The 25,538-nt window shown below is 32.3% G+C and overlaps 2 protein-coding genes and 1 long non-coding RNA gene across 12 annotated transcripts; 1 reads left to right on the top strand and 2 right to left on the bottom strand.

Moving 5' to 3' along the window:
* Positions 1-21: 21 nt before the first annotated feature.
* Pins (G-protein-signaling modulator pins) lies at positions 22-6,873 on the bottom strand. Of its 2 annotated transcripts, none has more exons than XM_071792936.1 (8): positions 6,560-6,873; positions 5,494-5,859; positions 5,169-5,311; positions 4,843-5,082; positions 3,965-4,439; positions 3,483-3,700; positions 3,224-3,368; positions 22-3,127 (listed from the first exon to the last, which is right to left on the bottom strand). In XM_071792936.1, exons 1-8 carry the CDS (start codon positions 6,602-6,604, stop codon positions 2,924-2,926), a joined length of 1,836 nt encoding a protein of 611 aa, XP_071649037.1. In that variant the 5' UTR covers positions 6,605-6,873; the 3' UTR covers positions 22-2,923. The 2 variants fall into 2 exon arrangements, with proteins under 2 accessions (XP_071649037.1, XP_071649036.1); XM_071792935.1 differs by having other exon boundaries at positions 5,494-5,862; positions 6,560-6,872.
* Positions 6,874-7,274: 401 nt separating this feature from the next.
* Positions 7,275-11,053, bottom strand: LOC139821295 (uncharacterized). The gene is made up of 3 exons (XR_011734228.1): positions 10,819-11,053; positions 8,221-8,342; positions 7,275-7,961 (listed from the first exon to the last, which is right to left on the bottom strand). It is a non-coding gene; the product is annotated as an uncharacterized lncRNA (long non-coding RNA).
* Positions 9,808-25,526, top strand: LOC139821287 (probable cytochrome P450 6d4). Of its 9 annotated transcripts, none has more exons than XM_071792221.1 (9): positions 9,808-10,011; positions 11,081-11,216; positions 11,401-11,576; positions 12,462-12,831; positions 14,041-14,378; positions 14,797-15,027; positions 15,202-15,453; positions 15,963-16,004; positions 18,424-19,676. In XM_071792221.1, the coding sequence occupies exons 1-8, from the start codon at positions 9,981-9,983 to the stop codon at positions 15,977-15,979; spliced, it is 1,551 nt and encodes a 516-aa protein (XP_071648322.1). In that variant the 5' UTR covers positions 9,808-9,980; the 3' UTR covers positions 15,980-16,004; positions 18,424-19,676. The 9 variants fall into 9 exon arrangements, with proteins under 9 accessions (XP_071648322.1, XP_071648321.1, XP_071648318.1 ...); XM_071792220.1 differs by having other exon boundaries at positions 18,026-19,676; XM_071792217.1 differs by lacking the exons at positions 15,963-16,004; positions 18,424-19,676 and adding an exon at positions 25,402-25,526.
* The last annotated feature ends 12 nt before the right edge of the window (positions 25,527-25,538 follow it).

Genomic DNA, 25,538 nt, shown 5'->3' with positions numbered 1-25,538 from the left:
GTATAGGGTGACGCATTGTCGTCAATTTTGCAAAAAGTATATATTTTTTATTGATCCTTTATATATTATACACTATCATATATGGACAGAATGGAATGTATTTATATCTCGATGGTCATGAAACTAAAAGTTACATATCGCCTATCGATTAGTACGAAGAACATATATCATTAATGTCTAGTATAACGAATGTATATATAAAAAAAAGATTAAGGTAAAGTAATTATAATCTAGAATATATTCTAGCAAAATAATGGTAAAAAAAAAGAAATTCCACGAAGGATCGCGAAAGTCCTGCGATCAGTGTGATTTGTCATTTAGTTAATAGTCTAGGTTTAGGTAATAGTTTTCGCCCTTCCTCCGCTGAGCCAAATCAAAGCTCTATCCATGTATGTACAATTGTTTTTGCAATTATAATAATTTCATAACAATATATAGCAAAAGATAGCGATCTCGATTCGGCAATTAACATATCACTATTCTTGCACTCTTGTTGAATCAATTGTTAACTTATATTTCTTATATTATTGACAGCTCCTTTTTCGCATGACAACGTCGTTGCAATTTGGCTCGTCGCTAAGTCGACGTTTTAATCGGCATGGAATTACCCAATTATATACATATATTTTATTACTAGAACATATAAGGCGCTGAATACGTTCTTCACGTTCGGCTAATCAGCTGCAATTTAAGTCTTTAAATAAAAGTTTGTTAAACTACTGACAGTTATTCTGTATATAACATATAACAAATACGACGTTTTTAAAGTTCCGTGATTGTACATATCTCAAATTGAAAATACACTGCAAGGGCCTAATTCTCTAACCGCTGAGAATAAATATTGTACAACGAGATGAATTACTATTTAACATCTCGCCAATTTGAAATAATGTTAGACATTACATTAAACATGATCGTCAGTACACTTACAATACAACGATAATAAGCCTTCATGGAAAGAATTCGTGCGACAACGACGCGATAGAGATTCAGTCGATATAAGCTTGCTTTTCTTACCCTTTTAACGGATTCTTTTTTTTTTTTTTAAGTAATCGAGAATCTTTGGCACTGATATTCGCTACAAGTTTCCGTCCTATTGAACATACAGCAAGCAAAAACTAATATTCATGCACAGTGATTTGTAAAAACCACTATCGTTCCCTCTATCTAAAATCCCTCAAAAATATTTAATCCAGGAATTATATATCTCACATGTGAAAGTGAATCAAGAAGTAAAGTGTATTTGCACGTAGAATGCAATTGATGATAGCAATAGCTAAATCTTGCGTGAATATAGATTTCTAAAAGTTTTAGAAAAGCCAAGTGACGCATATACGACTTCAATCATTATTAAAAACTTCTTTTTGCAGAGGAGCGAAAAAAATGCTCTATAATATTCTATTCTATGTCGTAAAAGATTATATGCACACTTTACTTTTTGACTTGTACAATGCACAATTTGTTTGTTGGTGTCATCTATTATTTAGCAATCAAGAGGTCTACTGATAGCGAAACTTGGCGGTGCGCGAATACTTTTCTCATCCACTGTATAACGTCTCTATGCGTAATATATTCTTTAAAAAAATAATCCCGCTTCTCCTTATAGAGATGGAAGTAAATCGGAATACGCATGAAAAATATATATATATGTGTATATAAAATAATAAACCTACAATCTCTTGAGAATGTGAATATCGAAAGGCCCTCCGCGTTTGTCACGAACGCGAACGTCCGGAAACCTAATTCACGCCCTCAAACTGGCAGTGTTCGGAAAAACCTGTTTTCGCACGCGCAATTACAGACCCGTGTAAAGCAGGCATTATAAAAATCTTGATAATACTAAAAACCGATGCTAGTTTACTGGCATGTCACATAAATCACGACCATCGTCGTGCAAACGCATTACATTTATAACACTCGCGACTTATTCACGATTGGCAAATAACTTATTCACCGAATGTGTTTCGTATTACTTAATACAATAATTTCCACGATCAAGTAGCCAGAAACTAACGGCAGTCGTTATTACTAGACGGTCAACTGAAAACTCATTATTGCATTGTTCTATAATGCTTTCTCGCAAAACCGGTTTCTAGCAGTCGCTAAACTACGGAATATCGATTACAGGAGTATCAATTATTTACCGTTGTAGACGCGGCGATCTACACGAATGAATAATTAAGTCTATCTGAACGGAATCGAAGGCCTGAGTGCAAAAACGAGTTCGTTTCTTCAATTAATTATTTCCACATTTGCAGGGAAAGAGGGAAAAATGGCTCTCCAAATGATAAATATCAAAGGTCTGCATATATCTTCTAAGTACTTTCTAAGTATCTTGAGTTAAGTCTTGACGTCTATGCAAAGTATCTCACAATCAGTTGGTTTCATATTTTCGGTGACAGGGTAGCAAATAATTATTTTTTATGTGACACGTGGATTTCTCGCCTTTACACCACTAAATTTGATCAATGCTGTTTAAACATCGTTCCGCGCTCATCTACTGTACTTAGTTAGTAAGTCGCGTTTCAGGCATTCTTCTCCAATTATCAGTGCGAAAGCGTGCGCGTAGGAACGAAATGTCATTTTGAAAATTTTAACATCTTATAGCCAAGAAAGACCTATATTTCATTTTTACACGAAGCGCTAGTATTTTGAAATCTCATTATCTTTTCGGTAACATCTAAAAAAAAACGTCTTCGCACTCCGGCACGGTGCTTGGTTCTCACAACTAGGTGATTCGAGTCGTTGCCTTTTCGAATCAGAACCAGACCGTTCAAGTATAGTATCAACCCTTTTCTATTAAGTAATCAAGAAAGCAAAATTGAGACGAGCAAACGAAAGCACTGATATAATCGAGGATACGTGAAAGAATTTAGTAAATGGAAGGTATCGTGAGGACTTAAGTCACCGTCTGCTTTCGGGTTTAACATGCCTTGCCGGGTCCGGAAGCCCTTTGATCCTCCATCCGACCAGCTTGAAGTCTTTGGATTAGAGCGAAGAGGTCCTCCTCGGGCACGGTGGAACCTGATTGAGTTTTACCATTGGCTCTTCGGCCCCTTTCCTCCTCGGCGTCCTGCAATGTTGATGCAGCCGGTAGAGGACTTCGCTGGTCCTCTAGACGCGAACTCTGAAAGCAGATTATCCTTTGTATAAAGTGCGCAGGAGAAAAGATTCCAAGCAATGCGAACAAGTAACATGACAGTGCATTAAGTCAGATACAAACCTGGCATCTAACGAGCATCTCGATGAAGGAATCGTCCGAGTCCTGATTGGTATTCAGTCCTGGCAGATAGGGCAAGGTCACTCGTTGCTCGTCCATCCGTTTGCTTTGCATTCCAGCGATTAATTCCAGCAAATCCTCGCCATCCCTAAAAGTAAGATTGTCAGATATCCCTTAGATACAACAAGTATAATATAATGCGTTATCATGATGAGTCGGTGATTAGCATTCAGAGGAATAGAATTAATATATTTTCACGTACTTGTCGTCCATATCTGATACTTCCGGCGTGATTGTTCGGTATTTTGGATTGCGCTTCGTGTTGAGCGCGCAACGTTGATCGTCCATTCTGCCTGACTGAAACCGGGACAGCAGATCGAAGAAGTTATCTTCCTCCTTTTGAGAAGGTTGCGACGCAACATTGTCGTCTTTGTCTAACACGATTTCCGACTTATCTTTCTGCTTTGCGTCGGGTGTGAGCTGATTGAATATAACGATTGTTAATTAATTTAGTTAAATCAAATATATATTTCGTATAAATCAATTTCAATTTTTTCCATGTAATTTTTTGGCCAATTTAATTTTATTTCAATATAAATTATTTCAATATTAATTGCGTTTTAGATTTAAAAAAATAGATTAACAGAAATAAACTACAGTATATTATACAATATACATAGCCATTTTTTTGCCGCAACTTTATTATTCTAGTGTAGTTTCAAGAAAAGAAAAAATAATGCGAACCTTAATGAGATCGAGATTGTCCATGCTTTGTCGTCTGAGTCTATATCTACAGGGCATAGTTGTCGGGACATTCGACGTCGCGTTTGAGGTCGATTTCTGCGTGTTTAGATTTTCCTTATTGTTCTCCTGCTGACTCTTTTCTAGACCAAGAATTTTCTGTAAATCATCGACGTTCATCTGCGCGGTAGCCTGGCCCATTTGATCCTCCAGCTCTTTCGAGATGTGTAAATGCAGATTCGCATAGTGCAACGCTTTATCATGATTGCCCATCGCGGCGTATGCATTGCCCAGTGACCAGCAGGCACGTCCTTCGCCAACGCGATCCTTCAATTGTTGGGCTATACCCAAATGCCACAAATGATACTCGATGGCCGCCGAGTAATCGCGTAGGAGAGTATACGTGTTTCCCAAAGAGTAGCATGCTTGCGCCTCTACTTCGCGATCTCCCAACTCCTGTGCAAGAACTAAGGTCCTCCTAAAAATTGAACGAAACTTTTAATTTTTGATAATTGCAAATTGCAAATTTATCTTCTGTGTACATAAGTTCGAAGCTGTGTGGTCAGATTCGCAGTAGTGATCGCTTTTTTATATATCGCGTGTGAGATACCGATCCACTATGCAACGAATAATGAATTTATATTCGGTAAAGCACAAATTATGGCATTTAAACATTTGTATAATTTTTTTTATTTGTTGATAACTTTTTAATAAACAACAAGCGGCTAAAATCTTTTGCAAGTTAGAGTCACGTTCTTGACAATATACATATGTTAAAGTCAATGAGATCGCCACTAACATGTAGTTTTACCTAGATACGTAAAATTTGAACGTAAAATTATAAAGGTACGCGATTAATTTAGCAAAGTCACAATATTTACTTGTAATGCTGCGCAGCCTTTTCGAACTCGCCTAGAAATATATGCGAGTTTCCTAAATTGCTGTTGGCTCTCCTCTCCGCCGGCTTGTCGCCAAACTCTCTGGCGATCTTTAAACGTTCATTGTGATAATAAATGGCCTGTTGGAAATCGCCCAACAAATAGAACGTATTGCCCAAGTTGCCGCATGCTCTACCTTGAGCCGCAGAATCCTCCAGTTCCCTCATAAGTTCTAAATTTTCTCTGTAGAAAAGCGAAAGGCATTGAGAGTCATGTATAATATAAATGTTAAAGTTGAGACAGCAATTACGGATTAATTAAAATCTTACTCATAATAGCGCACAGCCTGTTGCAAGCACTGTCGAACATCTTCGGAGAACTCTCCTGGATCCTGATGACCTATTCTACCCGCTTGCTTGCCCTTCGCGTGATATACGTTTCCTAAATTATACAGGGCTCTTCCCTCGCTAAGCTGCACAGAATTATAAATTTATAGATTTAGAAATATGAACTAAACTGCAAAATATTTATACAAAGTAGAAAGAAATACGCAACGGACGAGTGATGAATTTGTAGAAAGTACCACCTCGGCTTTTAAAAGTCGAGTTATTTAATGCAACAAGTGAAGCCGACTTAAGAGTTGTCGAAGTATACCTTATCCCCAATCTCTCTGGAGATCTCCAGGTGCCTCTTGCAGCATATCATGGCTTCGTCGAACTTGCCCATAACTTTCAGCGTGTTGCCCAGGTTTCCGCTGGACTTGGCCTCGCCCAGCTTGTCACCCATATTCCTGGCGAGAGTCAGGTCCAACTTGTGATACTGCATCGCCTTGACGTAGTCACCCAGGTAGAAGTACGCGTTGCCCAGTTGGCTGTAGATCGCGCTTAATATCCGCAGATCATCCGTGCCAGCCTGGATTGCCGCCTGGAAGAACGCCACCCCAGACTTGCAGTCGCCAGCCTTGCACAGGCGTTCGCCCTCGAGCGCCAGTTCCAGACACATGTTCCATCTCTCGCTATTCTGCTAAATGTTACAAACATCATGTTGCATGGATATTATCTCTTGCAGATAAGTTTCTGTACACCAACACCACTGTGTTAATCGTCGCTTCGTAAAGCAGGCTTGACATAAAGATGTATTTGTAGAATTGAAATATATACGTTAGAGTTAGAATAATTTCGGGCTATTATCTGCAAAATAATATTGAATGAATATTTGCTTTTCCAATTTAACAGTTAACGATATAAAACGTATATCTTTTGAATGCTGAGTAAATAAAATTCATTTCTACGAGGTGGATCCGACAAAGTTGATCTAATAAAAAGTAAAGCAAGCTTGAAGGCGAAGAGTTGAAGATGGAAAAACATTAATACTTGATACTGGATTAATTATTGCATACAGAAAGAATCAACAGAATGCGTTTCATTATGTAATGTGAATAAAGAGAAATTAAAAGCCACGTTTATTTCACTTGAACGATCAGACTGTGCTCAATAAAGATGTAACAAAGTTTGCTCCAAAACACAAAGACTTGTATAAAGTGGAGTGTTTTCACATAACTCGAGCTCGCTCCACGAAATGCAAGTAATACCATGGTAAAACCGGAGTAAATGAATGCACGGGACAAGATATTGCGGTACGAAGAAACAGGTGTGGCAGCGATAAGCGTGAGTCACACGTGGAAAGCTCAGCGTCACTAATTGAACGTTGATTCACTCACTTGTCCCTCGGACGACAGATTCTCAGCGCTGGCGCTCAGAGACATCCTTGTTCACGACACCTTCCCTTTGCAGAATGGGACACGGCTCGTTCAAACACCGTTAAAACGAGACGGCCGTACGTTGCTATCGGTTCGCGAGATAATTGTGATTGTTCCCCGCAGCATGATAATCAGGAACTCCGATTGTGGGAATCAGCTCATAGTCGCGACATCCTCCGGGCATAGCCACCGCGGATCCTCTTGCTCCGAAGCGACGAGTTACTCCAACGTGAAACGATGACTACAGCGCGTCCAAACAAATGGCGCCGTCGGTATTACTGTATTAGTGAACCCGGATCGTGGAACTTTTCGACGCATGCGTTGTGGTGGGGGGAGGGGGGGAAGAAACGTAATGTCCCCTTACCACTTTTTGTACGCATGCGTGGTTTTGAGTAGTTTAAATGCAATTTTATTTATAATATAGACGTTAAAAATAGTAAGCTAGATATTTCGAGAAAGATTTTTCTAAGAATAATGGAGTAAGGTAATCATACAAATAGCTTTTATTATTATAAGAGATATTTTTTTATATACAAAAAGATATAATTTATTTACAGCTGTAGAAGACTAAATGATATATATAGATGATATAAAATGATAAATAATACAAGAACAATGGTGATATTAATAATATAAAATAATAAATAATATAAATATAAAGAAAAAAGTAAGATTGAAAATATAATAAAGCAAATAAAAATGTAAAGGATGGAGTAAAAGGACAGAGGAGCTAATAATAAAGATGTAATGAAAAGAACACAGATAACATATATGATTAAAAAAAAGCAAAAATAATATAACCAAATATTTAAAATTGAAACAGATATTTGAGCACATTATTTCAACAATGACATTAGCACGTACGTGTTATATTAATAACAGAATAAATCACTTTTACTTCGCCAGTCAAATAATAATTATTGTAATAAATAATAATATTAGCGCTATTGCTTAATAATAATATTAGCGCTATTGTATTATTCTATCTTTATCGCTCGTCAGGTATAAAACAAGGATAGAATAACCAAATAGCGCTAATAGCGCGCTCCCCAGTCTATATATCTCGCATATATGCGTACAGGAGAAAAATATTGAGTAGAACATTTTTCTACTGCGATAGAAACAAAAAAAAGCATAACTGGATACATATATCGTATATCATAATTCCATCATTAACTTGAGCAAGAAAAGAAAAAGAAAATGATAACTACCAAGAGAAAATGATATTACCTTCTTACGATATTGCATCGCTACATTATTAATAAGAAATACGTTTGAATCAGTGACTTGTTTCTTTATCATCCGAATGCAAAATCTTTCTCGAGATTTTCCTTGAAGTATGCGTCAGCCAACTTGAGAAGATCTGCAACAAATAATTAGAGATAGAGTTTAGTCGCGAATTGCAGACATCAACGGTATACATGAGATATATTTAATTTAACTTAACAAATCCTCTGTAGAGGATAAATCGATTATTCCGACGTACAAATATCTTAAAAAAGCTTTAGGTATATACGACATACGAATAGTTACTACGCTGCATAACGCTGTCAAAAAAATACGTTGATTTTATAACAAACGAATAAACTATATAAAATTTTTAAAAATATTTTCACACGTACTTTTGATTATTTTCAATCCCATCAAAACGGAACATGGTTCTGAAATTAGAACGAATCTTCAGGATAGCTTTGTGAACGTAAGTAAGTTGCTCCTCGACTTGTATCGTAAGATCGCTCGTTGACTTCAAAAATAAGAAATAATTAATAATTGTTGAAGATAAACATATATGTTTCATTATAGTGTAATAAAGAAAATTAAGACACTTAGAGACAAAAAATTAAGAATCGAATGAGATTACTGCTATCAGTATACATATGGAAAAATATGCTGAAAATCTATAATATAAAGAGGATAAAAGAAGAACTGTAATCAGTAATCAATTCTGATGTGTAAAGATTTTTAATTGTCCACGGCTTCTCGCAAAATATCAAGGGCCGTTTCAAGTGCTTATTGCACCCGGGTGCAGCGTGTCCCGCCGCCGCTCTTTTCTACCGATCGCATTTATAAAACATTGCACGATTTTGAATACTTATTTATTGAATACATTGCACGAAATTGATACAAAGCTCTATTTTATATAAAACGCACATGTCTTGCTTTTACTTCAGCAAATTGTTTGATGAGCTGCGATGTTTCTAATTTGCTCGCGATTTCATGGTCAATAATAGAAATTGTTGCTAAATTCGTTAACCTTTCCTGAGACATAGTCGAACGTAAATATAATATATTTCCTTGATTACGTACACTTATTGATTCTTTAAATAATGTTGCGATATATCAGTTAAAAGTATCTTAAATAAAGAACACACTTTAATCGAAGAAATATTTAATAATTATAAACTATTTAATTATTTTAACATTTATTAAAATATAATAATTATAAATAAAAGTCGAATATAGTTATAATAATTGCATTTAATTATTATAATTAGTGTCTTCTATATTCTAAAATTTTCCTTTACCTACTCTTGTATTCCATATACATGCACAGAACGAAAATGCATCGTGATTTTCTTTTTCTTTCTCTCTCTCTCTTTCTCTCATTCACTTTCATATTCCATGTGTTCATGTGATCATGTGATAAATGTGAGAGCAGTGTAACGGGATAATGGGAAGACTATCTTGTTTTGCAGAGAAAAGAATTAAGTAGAAGAGAAGAGAATTAAGTAGAGTAGAAGAAAATGTACAATAGAGGATTCTACTTAGAAGAAATTGATTATATCTATTATTTCGAGAAACTACTTGTCGACTTTGAAGATTATAATGTTTAAGCTATACACATCTGTTGAGCAATTGACGTTCATTAACTGGTAAGTCTTTATAATCACAATAGTTTTGTGAGATATTGTAATATGTAATTTCTCTTTTCTAATTAATTTTAACAAATATAATTCTTTTTGTGATTTTTGTACATTACACATATATTATGTGTTTATATACACATACACAGAAAAGATTTCTATTTATTTGATAATTTAATACGCTTATGTTAGATATCGCTTTGATAACCTTTGCGTTTATTATTCTGCCACGGAACTTCCGAATGTGTGATCAAAACATGCATATGAGATAGGAGACGCTGGTTTTTAACAATGACGGTATAAATATAGACTGCTGTTACGAAAGCGCACAGTCTTTACGAAAAGAGCATCTGATTGAGTGAGGCGCTAATAGCCATACAAAATAGAAAATTATACTTCAAAGCAATTAACATTATTACAATAGTATATGTTATATTTTCGTTATTTTATAATCAGTAATCAATAATCAAAATTACTCTTTTCAAAGAAAGGTAAAAAAGGCGCCAAGTACACGCGCAATGTATGTTGTAAATCCAAAAATCGTAAATGGTATAGTAGCTTTATTTCTCCCTAACAAAATAATTCACAAAATTGCGTTACCTAACTCACCTCAAATGATACGTATTTCAAAAAAAGATGTAAAATCTTTAAATTGCACCAATTGCAAAGAGAATATATATATATTGCTTTGAAAAAAAATTGTTGCGCAATTACTTTAAAAAAATAAAACTCAAGAGGTACGTATATCTTTGTATTCCTATTCAAGGGTCTTCTCATTCCAACCCAAGCTTTAATTCTTTTTAATAAAATTATAATATTATAAAGAATTATTTTAATTACAAAGAATTAAAGAGATAACAGTACAAAATAAAAATATTTAAATAAAATAAATAAATTTTTCTTTAAAAAAACTTGGGGCTGCTAGACCTTGAAATTTAATAAAGTACTAAAATTTTGATTGAATTTAATAAAGCACAAAATTCTTGATTGAATAAAAAAGCAATAAACATAATTTAGGGAAGTATGCAGCGGAAGTAAAAAAACAGCGCCAAATTTTACAAGAAAAACTTATTTATTTTATGTTAATTAAATACTTTTATTTTGTACTATTATCTCTTTAATTCTTTGTGACTAAAATGATTCTTTGTAATATTATAATTTTGTTAAAAAGAATTGAAGCTTGAGTTGGAATGAGAAGACCCTTGAATGAAAATACAAAGATACGTACCACTTATAGCGTACAACGTGCCAAAATCGTTCCATATATCCCCGGTTTACGGTACTATTAAATGTTAACTTTTCTATTTTAAATTACTTTCAATAATAATATAAATATAATACGTTTATTGAACTTACATGCAATAACTCTTTACACTTTACTTTACACACTTGTACAATCGAGATAAAAACAGCAACAGTAGATGTCATATTCGCAATTTTCATAAAGCTTACGTAACAAAATAAAATATTCAATAAATAAGAGATTTGTGTTTTCTTCCATGTATCCGCGACGTAAACATGATTTGACACATTTGGTATCATATATGCTTCGCAGTTAATCTGTGTTATTACGCATTCATATAAAAAATATATTGTGAAAAGATATAACATTTTTCAGAACTTGATCAAACATTGGCGGATACATACACATTCCATGGCATAGTTTTCATAATAACGTGCTTTCATCGAGACGTATTTTACAAACAAGACATAGCAAGTATAGGATTATCTTCGAGACAGTCCGCAGTTCTCTCGTAAGTGGCAAATTTGTAAAAATTTTATAATAATAGTAAATTGAGAATTATAAGTTACAATCGTGAGTACAGTTTTATATAGGTAGAGATAAACAGCAGTACAAATTAATATTTAATTAAATTTATTTTCATCAAATCTTATTTAAAATATTAACGTTTTACAAGAAAAATGTTTATATTTCAGAATCGCGATGGTACTTGCAGAATTAGTCGGGGTTTTTATCATTGCCCTGAGCATTGTGTATATTTATTATAAATTTGTGATATTCAATTTCTGGCGCAAGAGGAGTGTTTTTTACATCGAACCCGTTGTGCCAACTGGAAATATAACGGCTCTTATAACTGGAAAAAAACAAATAGGCGAGTACCTCTATATTAATATATATGCACGGTATATTTACTTTCTTCTGTACACTTTTTTACCTTTTTGATTAATTTAAATATTTAATTAAAGTGAAAAAGACAAAGTTGATACTTTATAATGAAAGTACTTAACAAATTAATAATGTCTCGATGATTGATCCGAAAAAAGTGCTGTGTGAATCCGACAAACCAAATTGGCTCACGATTTTTCAATGTTCATATCGGAAAGACGTTAATAAAAATTGCCAGTTTGGTCGAATACAACTCCCGTGCTAATTGTTAATTATTTATTGGCGACTCAAGTTCTCGGTTCTGTACTTAACAAATACAAAATGTAACTCTCAGAAGAGAGATCAATTTTTAAAATATCTTAAAATAGATCTTACAATTTGTCTGGAGTAAAATTTAATCTTACAATTTATCTGGAGTAATATTAAGAGTCCGATAAAACGTGTATTAACGTATCCATCCGGAGGCGGTCTCATTTATTACGGTTACTCATTTATTTATTTTTTTATTTATTTATTTTTTATTTAGAGCTCAAGACTCCTTGAGCCGTACAATCTAAATCTAAACAATACAGAGTCAAGGCATGGGTCACGAGTGACCCGACGTCCACCTCCGCCAGTTATTATACAGACACATACAATTCAGTTTAGCTTTGCTATTATCGAGTGTATGTGTCGTGTTTTTATTATTACAAATTAATTTTTATCTGTATCAAATTAATTATTTTTGACATTGTTTATATTGTTTCTACTTGTATGAAAAATCCCGAATTTAATTGAACAAAACTCTCTAAATCTGAATCAGTGAATAATCACTGATATCAGTGACTATTCACTGATTCAGATTTAGAGAGAAGATTTAATATATCAACAGGTGTACTTTTCCATGATGCCTACATAAAACATAAGAATCATCGCGCTTTTGGAATGTATTCATTTTTTAAACCAAATTTGGTAATCGCCGATCTCGATCTTATTCGAACGGTGTTGACAAAGGAATTCGCAAGTTTCCATGACCGTGGACTGTACTATAACGAAATGATTGATCCATTGTCTGGACATTTGTTTTTAATGCCTGGAAAAAAATGGCGAAATATGCGAGTCAAGATGACACCCACTTTTACTTCGGGAAAAATAAAGCAAATGTTCTCGATCGTGAAGGAATCTGGCGAAGAACTCGCAAAGTATCTGGAGAACAAAGCACAGATGAGAGATTCCGTCGAAATGAAAGATATATTTGCAAGGTATATTGTTTTTAAGAACTGTTATTTAAACAGTATTTTAAACAACAAATAGAAACCCTTAAACATAAAAGTTGTTATAAGTTAGAGTGTAATTGGAACTATACATAGGATAAACAGTATACGTTTTGTATTAAAAAAGCTGTTTTTTTCTATTTGGCAATAGATAAAATTATCAGTTAAAAGAAGTTATCAGACATTTACTACGTTTACGCGAGCGTTACTTCTGTAATAACTTACGATAATTTACTCGTTTACGCGAAATAAATTATCGTAAGTTACTACAGAAGTAACGCTCGCGTAAACGTAGTAATTATCAGTCAAATGTACGAGTACATAAGTACACATGTTTTCGAAACTTTCTTTTGGCTATAAATTAGATAATAAATCTACACAGGATTTTCTTTTTCAGAATTTACATATCACACTTAAAAAATATTCTTGCTGATATATATTTTAAATGCATTAACGCAAACGTGATAAACAGATTATCTAAATGAGATATAAACAAATATCGAAAAATAAATTAATATAATATATTTTTATATATTTTAATAGTCATCACAGAATTTCATATTAGATATCAATATATTACATTTGACATTCTGACATTTACTTCTTAATAATTATAATAATTTATATAATAATATTTAAAATGTGTTACAAATATTTTAATCCGACAGCACTGTAGAATATGATAAAAATCTGCATTAATGACTTTTGTACAAACATAAATAAAATCCTTTTTTTTTCAGAAATATACTTTATTGTAGATATATGTATATTATTTAAAGATATGTAAACTTTTAAAGTTATATTATCAAAAGATTGAAAAATTAAATTATTTTATTTTTAATATTTTAGTTACAGATAATAAAATCAATTAATAATTAATACTATCTCAAATTTTTCCTGTATAACTTATAAATTTTTTGTCATAAAAAGTATGAACATCTTGGAACTCTTTTAAATATTTAAGACTTTTTTAATTATTCGATTCTCTCATAGCTATTTTTTCTGAATCTTCTTTTCAATATATTCTTCTTTCAATAGTTTGTTTCTACAGTAGGTATAATTATATGCCCCTGATATGCTAATCTTTCTTTACTCGTATAACTTAATTCTCATGTAATTTTTTATCTATGATGTTTTATAAATTTCAATAAAATTTGCTAAAAGTTATTAAAAATTATCTGCTAATTTTACCAACAGATATTCAACGGACGTGATTATGTCAACGGCTTTTGGTATCAAATCTAATTCTATTGAGGAACCGAATAACGAATATCGAATGAAAGGAAAAAAAGTTGTGGAGGCCAATTCATTTTGGATCGCTCTGTTTTTGTTCACGCCGAAAATTATGGATTTCTTTTCCATCCCCACCGTAGACCGACACATTGCCAGCTTTTATATAAATATGTTTCGAGAAAATGTGGAATACAGGCAAGCTCATAACATCGTCAGACACGATTTTATGAATTTGCTCATTCAACTCATGGAGAGAGGCTATGTTGATCCTGACGATGGCAAGAAGGCAACCACTGAATCATGTTAATATATACATTTATATATATTATATATGTATAAACTTTCCCTGTACAAGATAAGTCATTTTAATTAATCCACGTGCACGTGATATTATCTCCCAAACTATTCATTATTCGAAAAAAATGTTTTGAATAGAACTTACTTTATATTTCGAGAAGACATCTTATAATAAACACAAATCTTGCTTAGGTGGAGGTGCCTCAGAGATTTTAAAGTGAATTTTGTTTTTTTAAATAAAACTTTTTTTATTTTGTCACCTGGATTGATAATTAAAATGGCCCACCCTTCAATATGTCTTTAAAATATACATATATTGTTTTGCATTGCAGTTTTGCAAATTAGTTTATTAAAATTAATTTCTAAAACGTTCATATATGTATGAGATTGTTAACAAAACTATAATATTTTCTTTACGTGCAGCAACCGTGAATAAACTTACTTTAACGGAAGCTACTGCGCAAAGTTTTATCTTCTTCACAGCTGGCTTCGAAACTTCTTCGACGACAGCAACATTCACTCTGTACGAATTAGCTCAACATCATGATATACAAGATAAAGTTCAACAGGAAATCGACGAAATATTGACAAAGCATGGTGGTCTGACCTACGACGCTATCAACGAAATGACATATCTTCACAAAGTAGTAAACGGCAAGTATCATCGCATCATTGTATTTTCGTCTATTCAAAGACGCAATTTTCGACAAAGAAGAAAGTTTTTATTACACAAAAATATCTCATTATTTATATGTACATTTAAATAAATGGTTTGCATTTTGGAAGAGATAATGCATATATTTATATAATTCTTTTTACACGCTACAGAGACTATGAGAAAATATCCACCTCTTCCTGTCTTAAATCGGATTTGCACCAAGGAAATAGACTTGCCGACAACAAATATTCGCGTGCCAAAGGGGACATTAATAACTATACCGGTGCTTGGGCTGCATCGAGATCCGTCAATATACCCGGATCCGGATAAATTTGATCCAGAACGATTCAACGCAAACGAGATAGCAAGAAGGCATCCTTATGCTTATTTGCCATTTGGAGAAGGCCCACGAATTTGCATTGGTGAGGATATGAACTAATCCACTAATACATTTAATATATGTATTTGTGCTATAGATATTATAAAAACTGTTTCTGTATGTAGTTATGTGTGTGCCTTATTTCTTATGAAATTTGCATTTAAATTTTAAATTGACAGTGGGCATTTCAATACCAACATTTCATTTAGTAGTACTTAAAAAATATATTTTCTTTGTAGCAAATATATTTTTTGTTAGTAAAATGTGATAATAATAGTAATAACAATAATAATAATAATAATAATAATAATAATAATAATAATAATAATAATAGCTATTAAAAGATATATTTTCTATAGTTTTGCTTGACATTAATTTAATTACAATTTATGAATAAATCATGCAAATGTTTTATCAAAACATTTTAAAAAATATATTTAATTTAACAATATTACATTTAATTTAAAAATGTTAGTTTAAATACTCTCTCTCTCTCTTTCTTTTTTTCACAAAAATATTTATAAAAATACTTACTATATTATTAATTTTCAGCTTCGCCCAACCTCTGATTACACTTAGTAATGTATTAAACAGGTATGTTTTTCCACTTCCAGCAAATCCGTCTATAAAAAATAATCTTTTGACTTCATTCTCATTTTCAATTGCTCGCATTACTAATTCGTACACGTGCTTTTGCTCTGCATTTAATGTCAATAATAAATCTTCTCCTCTACTTCTTTCCTCATCTGAATTATATTCTATTTTAGTAATTTTCAATGACTTCGGTTTTGGCAATTTGAAGTTTATGCAGCTAGTTCCATTATTTCTCATAATTTCCTCGATATAATTCATAGCTATATTTTCTGGATTATTCATATTTTTATGTACATAATCTTCAATCATTGCGTCTTTATATTTATTCCAAAGTGTTGGTACATCTATAGGCGTTCCATATATGCAAATATAAGCAAATAGTTCTCTAATCTGTGCAGGCATTTGGCTCTCTTTCGCTTCTTCTAGCGTTTTATCCCATTGATCGTCTGATTCTATCAAATTTCTTGTTTTTGCCGCATCTTTAAACGTCTCATAAAGAACTCCGTTGACAGTTCTCAGATCCTCGTAACATTTAGCTCCCGCAACATGTAGGAGAAGCATTCGTAAATAATATCTTTCATTATCTTTTATGCTTACTGTATATAGTCTTGAAATGATCTTTTCTGTTCCTTTTTGACGTAATTTCCATTTTGTTTCTTTCTTTTCATACACATATTGTGACGAAATCTCTGTGTATAATAAATCCCTTGCTCTTTCATCATCTTGATTCAATTTAAACCATGCAGTAAGTGTAGTGTCCCTTCTCTGCGCACTTATTGCTGCTTGCTCTTCATTTCCCTCTTTGAAATATACCATTTGGCGATTAGGCAAATGAACTGCTAGTCTTATTATTGTATGAGACTTCATAAACATTTCATATCCGTTCAGTCTCCACATTGCTTCTGGTGTACTAACATATCTTGCATCCATAAATGATTTTACCTCATCTATTTTAATGAGTTTCGTTCCATCTCTTGCTTGCACCTCAATGGCAGCACAATCAAATCCTTTATGAATGTACTTGTATAAGTATTTAACGCTTTTTACTGATGAACATATTTCCAAATTCGTGTGCCGATCATATTTCATTAATAAATATGGCGAATATGGCACTACCCATCGATTATCAATTTCTTTTCCTCTTACCTTATATTTTTTCCCTGTATTCCTTCTTTGATACATGGGATACCCATTCTCATTTGCTTTTGTTTCCTCTCTAAATTCTTTCGGATAGCCTTTTGTACAATTTCCATCTTCCCCTATGCAAGGATATCTTCTCGATGTTTCGTCACATGGTCCGTGAATCATATGTCGTAAAACTATTGCATGAAGCTCTGGATACCTTTCTTCATCAGGGATTTCAGCCCATACCATCTTGTCTATTATCTCTTCATCTCTTGGCTTCTCTTCATCACCTAACATTGCAAGTAAATGCAAATGTGGCAGTCCTCTTTTTTGAAACTCAATTACGCCTACATAGGCTATGATTTTTCCGAAAATTTCCTTTTGCATTAGATCTCTCATTAGTTCTTTTACATCCAAGTTGAATGTTTTTGCTACTAAATCTGGACGATATTCTACCTGGCATCCATCAAGGTTTTCCTTAATTCCCGGAGACTGTGGATTGCATGTCATCGTTAAAAAGATATCTGGTTTCCCAAACTTTCTCACCATAGACATTGCATCTTGATATCTTTCTTGCATGTTCCTTGGACTTCCCATAAATGATGATGGTAATATTACTGGTACACCAGCTTTAATTCCTTCATTTTGTTCTCGATTATCTAAGTGATCCATTAACCCTGAATACAATTCTGCTCTTAACTTCGGCTGATTTAATTTAATATAATTAAGTCTGTTAGCCTCAGTTTTCATATAGGCATCTAGTATGAATTGACATCTCAACTTGCCTGCCATTTTAAATTGACTAAATTCTTTTCTAGGTGCCAGCAAGTAAGCATAATAATTCATCTGAGAAATTTTATATCCTTGATATAGAGGATTATTTGATTTCATTTCAGAATGCCATCCATCGGTGCCATATGGATATAATAAAGGATAACACATTGGGTCACACCTTTTATCCAGAATTGAAATTTGTTGGACATCGTTTGAATTTTTGTTATATATCCTAATGTCCTTCTCAAATGGAGGTTCACCATCAACATTATAAAGACCACGGCTATTTCATTTGCACATGGAGCATTATACCTTCTTTTATCTTTTTTCGGATCTTTTCTGAACGACAACATCAAATTTGGTGCTTGAATACCCTGAGGATTTAAATCTATTTCTATCTGACGCATCATCTTAAACGTCCTCGCTAATAAATTGTCATGCTCCATGAGAATTGTCAACTCTCTCATCAGACTTGCATCGAAATCTATAGTTGCTTCTCTTTTTAATCTTTGATTTACAGCTTCTTCAGTATCTATAAAATAAAGCTGTGCAAAACGTGGAGCTTCTCCTTCTGCTGGACGCATTGCCGTCGAGGTCAAATGATGATATTGCCCATGAATTTTTAAGCAATAAGGCGCAACGTTCACTACTTCCAAAGGATTCCTATTTCCTGGAGCACCCATCGAAGCCATTGCTAATGCACTATTATATAAACGAATATTTTTCAAGAAATTCCTAGATTTACCATCTTTTCCCATGTATAATTTTCGTAGAAATTCCGGACATGTTATTGGTTTCAAATTTACCCTTCCCTTTTGGCAACAATATGTGAATATTCCCTTATTTTCCTTTTCACATTCAAAGTTTAATGATTTGCAAAAATTGCATATCACATTCATTAGGCCTAATTTGTGAACTTTTACTTTAATTTCCTCCTCTTTTACAATAAGCGCAACATGATAATTCAAGTTTCTTTCTTGGCGTATTCTCTCAACATGCCTGTGTGCACGTCTTTTAGAAACATCTTCCACTCGTTTTTTTCTTGCTTCCTCATTTTCATCGACCCTCCTCTGAGCATGTTTCTGAGCATCGCCTTCTAAACGTTGTGTCCTTGCCTCATCAGTTTCTAACAGCCTTTGCTGTACATGTCTCTCTGCATCATGTTTTAATCTCTCCCTTCTTTCTTCCGTACTCTCATTTTCTCGCTGTTGTCGTCTTTGCTGTGCATGTCTCTTTGCATCATTTTCTAATCTTTCTCTCCTTTCCTCCATACTCTCAATTTCTTGCTGTTGTCGTTTTTGCTGTGCATGTCTCTTTGCATCATTTTCTAATCTTTCTCTCCTTTCCTCCGTACTCTCAATTTCTCGCTGTCGTCGTCTTTGCTGTGCATGTCTCTCTGCATCATTTTCTAATCTTTCTCTCCTTTCCTCCGTACTCTCAATTTCTCGCTGTCGTCGTCTTTGCTGTACATGTCTCTCTGCATCACTTTCTAATCTTTCTCTCCTTTCCTGCATACTCTCACTTTCTTCCTGTCGTCGTCTTTGCTGTGCATGTCTCTCTGCATCACTTTCTAATCTTTCTCTCATCCTTTCCTCCGTACTCTCAATTTCTCGCTGTCGTCGTCTTTGCTGTACATGTCTCTCTGCATCACTTTCTAATCTTTCTCTCCTTTCCTGCATACTCTCACTTTCTTCCTGTCGTCGTCTTTGCTGTGCATGTCTCTCTGCATCACTTTCTAATCTTTCTCTTCTTTCCTGCATACTCTCACTTTCTTCCTGTCGTCGTCTTTGCTGTGCATGTCTCTCTGCATCACTTTCTAATCTTTCTCTTCTTTCCTGCATACTCTCACTTTCTTCCTGTCGTCGTCTTTGCTGTGCATGTCTCTCTGCATCATTTTCTAATCTTTCTCTTCTTTCCTGCATACTCTCACTTTCTTCCTGTCGTCGTCTTTGCTGTGCATGTCTCTCTGCATCACTTTCTAATCTTTCTCTTCTTTCCTGCATACTCTCACTTTCTTCCTGTCGTCGTCTTTGCTGTGCATGTCTCTCTGCATCACTTTCTAATCTCTTTCTCATTTCCTCCATACTCTCACTTTCTCGCTGCTGTCGTTTACGCCTGCCCTCCGAACTCACTCTAGACAAATTTCCTTTTCTTCTCTTTCTAGACATTTTTTTTAAATCCACCAAATAACGCAATGTAAATATATATAACAGACGGACAAACGGACGAACGGACGGACGGACAGACAAACAGTCGCACGATATATATATTTATGATGATTTTAATTACTTCCCGACATCTATCTTTTTTAAATAATATTTCAAAAAGTTATCACTTAATTTAAACTTCTAATTTTAAATTTCTAATTTTTATTTTAAAATAAATTTTTGAAAAAATTCCCAAATTTAATGAAATTTCAAAAATGCCAGTAAATTAATTGTTATAAACTTACGTTTTATATTTTATTTATAAAACAAAAAAAATTGTCTTCTTTCGTAAGAAGACTCACCTTATGTTAAAAATTCACTTACCTTGCCATTCCATAAGTTACCTTATTAATTAAAAAAATAACAGGAAAAAATTGTCTCTCTTTCTCTCTTTCTCTCTTTCTCTCTCTCTTTCTTATAATGTGCGAATATCCTCTTAGATAAAATAAATTTTTTTGAAAGATAAAATATCTGTTAAAGCAAAAAAACATGATTATAAATCAGACAACGATAAATTGATTTATATGTATCTGTTAAAGCAAAAAAACATGATTATAAATCAGACAACGATAAATTGATTTATATGTTGCGCAATGTATATGTTGCTATAAAATTTATAAAATTTGTATATTGTTTCTTTTTCATGAGAAACAGAAAGACATTTTTTATTCTTTTAGATTCAATCAATTATTTCTCGTAAAATTTTAAAAATGTCACAATAATAAAATTTTGCAATTCAGAGAGATAATAAATAAAAATCAAATTAATCATTAATGTATAAAATTCTTTTAGAATATTTTCAAAATGTATATGATTAATTTATTTCCTATAAAATTAAAAAAATGTAACAATAATAAAATTTCGCAATTCAGAGAGATATTAAATAATTATTTCTTGCAATAAAAAATTGCAAAATTTTATTACTGTTACTAATTATTGAAAAAAAAAAAAAAAAATTGCAAAATTTTATTACTGTTACATTATTTGAATTTTACAGGAAAATTATATACATTTTGATTTATCTAGATAAAAGCAGATAATAGAAACAGGAAATAAACAGGGAACAGGAAAAAATCTTTAAAATCTTTATAACGGGAACAGGATAAAACAGATTTTAACGTTTTTTTGTGTAAAATTAAATATCTGTAAAAAAGACAAAAAGTCATAGATAAATCAGAATATTCAATAAAGTCAATTATTATTTACCAAAATTATTATTTACCTTTAAATCCAAAGGAATGGAAAAATAGAAACAGGAAATAAACAGGGAACAGGAAAAAATCTTTAAAATCTTTATAACGGGAACAGGATAAAACAGATTTTAATAAAATTCTTTTAGAATATTTTCAAAATGTATATGATTAATTTATTTCCTATAAAATTAAAAAAATGTAACAATAATAAAATTTCGCAATTCAGAGAGATATTAAATATTTATTTCCTATAAAATTAAAAAAATGTAACAATAATAAAATTTCGCAATTCAGAGAGATATTAAATAATTATTTCTTGCAATAAAAAATTGCAATGTAAATTGTAAACTAAAAAGGAAATTAAACAAAGAGATATGGAGAGATGAAAAGACATCAACATATAAATTTGATATTTAAAATACATACCTTTTTTCTCTCTCTCTCTCTCTCTCTCTCTCTCTCTTTCCCTATCTTTCTCTCTCTCTTTCTCTCTTTCTCCCTTTCTCTTTCTCTTTCTTATATATCTATATGATGATCTATGAATATTCTTTTTCTTCTTTCTCCTCTTTCCTTGCGATTTGTCTTTGATAGATGACATATAATATGTGAATGCAGCAACTTATCCTGATTGACCGCGAGCGATTAATGACGTCACTTGAGCAAATCGAGCATGTATATTTCATATACAATTTAATGACCGCGAGCGATTAATGATGTCACTTGAGCAAATCGAGCATGTATATTTCATATACAATTCTTTAAAATTCGATCGATTATTTCCCGAAAAATTAAAAAAATTAAAAAAATCGGTTTCCAGAAATTGACCGCGAGCGATTACTCGCGATCAGACAGAAAAATTAAAAAAATTAAAAAAATCGCTTTCCAGAAAATCGGTAACGAAAAACTATACACTTTATGGCACTCCCCGGGAAATTCTACCCCTATTTCATGTACTCGTGGTAAAAATTCGGTCCACTAACGAATGAGTAGTTCGCGGACAGACGGACGGACGGACGGACGGACGGACGGACGGACGGACGGACGGACAGACAAACAGTCGCGTTTTATATAATAGTATGATAGGGGTAGAATTTCCCGGGGAGTGCCATAAAGTATATAGTTTTTCGTTACCGATTTTCTGGAAACCGATTTTTCTAATTTTTCTAATTTTTCGGGAAATAATCGACCGAATTTAAAAGAATTATATATGAAACAGAGGTAGAATTTTCCGGGGAGTGCTATAAAGTGTATAATTTTTCGTTACCGATCTTTTTGGAAATCGGTTACAAAATTTTTCCAATTTTTCGGAAATTAATTGACCGAATCTTAAAAAATTATATAATTTTTAATTTTTTTTCAATATTATTCTTTATTTATATGTATTTTATGTGTATACAGTTGGGTTTTATATTATAGTAGTTTTCATAACCGATTTTTATGAAACCGGTTTCCAAAAAATCGGTAACGAAAAACTATACACTTTATGGCACTCCCCGGGAAATTCTAATAATGATAATAATGTGTTTGATATACTTATAATACGAGCATCATTTTTTACCGTAGCTAAACAAATCTATATATATAAGTCACGTCTGTCTGTCTGTTTGTCTGTCTGTCTGTCTGTACGCGAACTACTCATTCGTTAGTGGACCGAATTTTTACCAAAATAATATGAAACGGGTAGAATTTCCCGGGGATGAAAATGTTGTGGCCATTTTTTTGCTACCGATTTTCTGGAAACCGATTTTTTTAATTCTTCTAATTTTTCGGGAAATAATTTACTGAATTTAAAAGAATTATATATGAAACGGGTAGAATTTTCCGGGGAGTGCTATAAAGTGTATAATTTTTTGGTACCGATTTTTTTGAAAGCCGGTTACAAAATTATTTCAATTTTTGGGGAAATAATTGACCGAATCTAAAAAAATTGTGTATGAAGTAGGGGTAGAATTTCCCGGGGATTGCCATAAAGTGTATAATTTTTCGTTACCGATTTTTAGGGAAATTGGTATCAGAAAATTTTCCAATTTTTCGGAAATTAATTGACCGAATTTCAAACAATTGTATATGAAATAGAGGTAGAATTTTCTGGGGAGTGATATAAAGTGTATTATTTTTTGTTACCGATCTTTTTGGAAACCGGTTACAAAATTTTTCCAATTTCTCGGAAAATAATTGAATCTTAAAGAATTACATATGAAATAAAGGTAGAATTTTCCCGGGATTGCTATAAAATGTATAATTTTTTGTTACCGATTTTTTTTTTGGAAAACGGTTACAAATTTTTTGAAATTTTTCGGGAATTAATTGACCAAATTTTAAAGAATTATATATGAAATAGCAGTCGTGTCAAAATTTTTTTAATTGTTGGAGGATGTTATTTTTTATTAATGGATAATTTTTCATTAATGAATTGATTTTCTTGAAACCGGTTACGAAGTTTTTCAAATTTTTCTAAAAAAATTTTCGATTTTTGTTTAAAAAAATGTAGGTACGTGATTGTTCTAATTTCCTCAAATTTTGAGATATTAGCTAAATTTTTTTAAAGATAATTTTTCGTTACTTTTTTAAAAACAATGCCCAAATTTTTCTAATTTTTCGGGGATGGCGAAGATGTGTATAATTTTTCATAATCAATTTTTTGGAAACCGGTTTCAAAATTTTCTAATTTTTTTAGGATGGCTACGATGAGTTTATAGAAAAATTGCTAATAATAAAAAGGTTTCCGATTTTTGCTCCAATTTTCGTAAATTTTGAGATATCAAGCTAAATTTTTTTTATGGATAATTTTTATAGATAATTTTTTGTTACCGATTTTTGTGAAAACCGGTTACAAAATTTTTCAAATTTCTCGGAAGTTGATTGATCGAATTTCAAAGAATTGTATATGAAATAAAGGTAGAATTTCCTGGGGTTTGTTATAAAGTGTATAATTTTTTGTTACCGATTTATTTGGGAACCGGTTACAAAATTTTTCCAATTTTTCGGGAATTAATTAACCAAATCTTAAAGAATTATATATGAAATAGGAGTCAAAATTTTTTTAATTTTTGGAGGATGTAGGTTAGAGTTTGAGGAGAAAGAATATCAAAGGTGCTCCTAATTAATGAGTGAGTTTGGGGAAAGGGGAATAGATTTTGAGCCCGCGCGAAGCGCGGGCGAAAAATCTAGTTATGAATAAATAATGTCTTTTAGTACTTGATAAGATATTAGCAGATGCATACGCATTCAGTTTTTATAGTAGCGTGCTTTGATCGAGACTTATAAAGAAGATATAGCTGAAATAAGATCATTTTTTAGACAGTCGGTTCTCTTGCAAAGAACAAAGAACTTCCAAGAACTTTAAACGAATAATAAATTGCGAATCATTAGTTGTGAACCGTGTGTGTTCTGTCGCAAGTTGTAGGAGCACAAGAAAAATTTAAAACTTAACATTCTCGTCAAATCTTGCTCAACGTTAACGTGTTACATAACAGCATTGTTTATCGATATATTACAAATAAACAATGGTGCTCGCGGAAATTATCGAAATTGTTATTGTTGCCCTGAGAATTGTGTATATTTATTATAAATTTGTGATATTTAATTTCTGGCGCAAGAGAGGTGTTTTTTACATCGAACCGTTTTACCAACAGGAAACGTAACGCTCTCATAACTGGAAAATTGCAAGTAGGCGAGTGTCCGTATCATATGTATAATATTAATATCTATTTGAAGATATACTTATTATTTATACTTGTGTAATATAACTTTCTACAATGCTTATTAATGAATAATTAATTAAAATTGAAAAACAAAATTAACGAAAATGAACCTACTTAAGACAGAACAGACACTAAATTTAAGAGCAATATAATAAATTAAAATGATATATGAAATACTCATCATTAATTATATTTTATATTAAGCTCTTTTATATTTTCCAAATTGTAATTGATTTATTAAAATTTCTAATTATTATATGTATTTTATTATTTATTTTAATTACTAATACAAATTTATTTTTTCTATAAATCAATGATTTATCACGTTGTTTATTTTATGTTTCTACTTGAACAAGAAATCGCAGAATTAAATAAACGATAGATTTGTAAACAGGTGTACAAAAAGTACGTACTTTTTCATAATGTCTACATGAAATATATAAGGATCGTCGAGCGTTTGGAATATATTTATTTTATAAACCAACTTTGGTAATCGCTGATTTCGATCTCATTCGAGTGGTATTGACAAAG

This window comes from Temnothorax longispinosus, chromosome 11, assembly GCF_030848805.1.
Source record: "Temnothorax longispinosus isolate EJ_2023e chromosome 11, Tlon_JGU_v1, whole genome shotgun sequence".
Classification (NCBI taxonomy): domain Eukaryota; kingdom Metazoa; phylum Arthropoda; class Insecta; order Hymenoptera; family Formicidae; genus Temnothorax; species Temnothorax longispinosus.
This window is presented reverse-complemented; position numbering and strand designations above follow the sequence as displayed.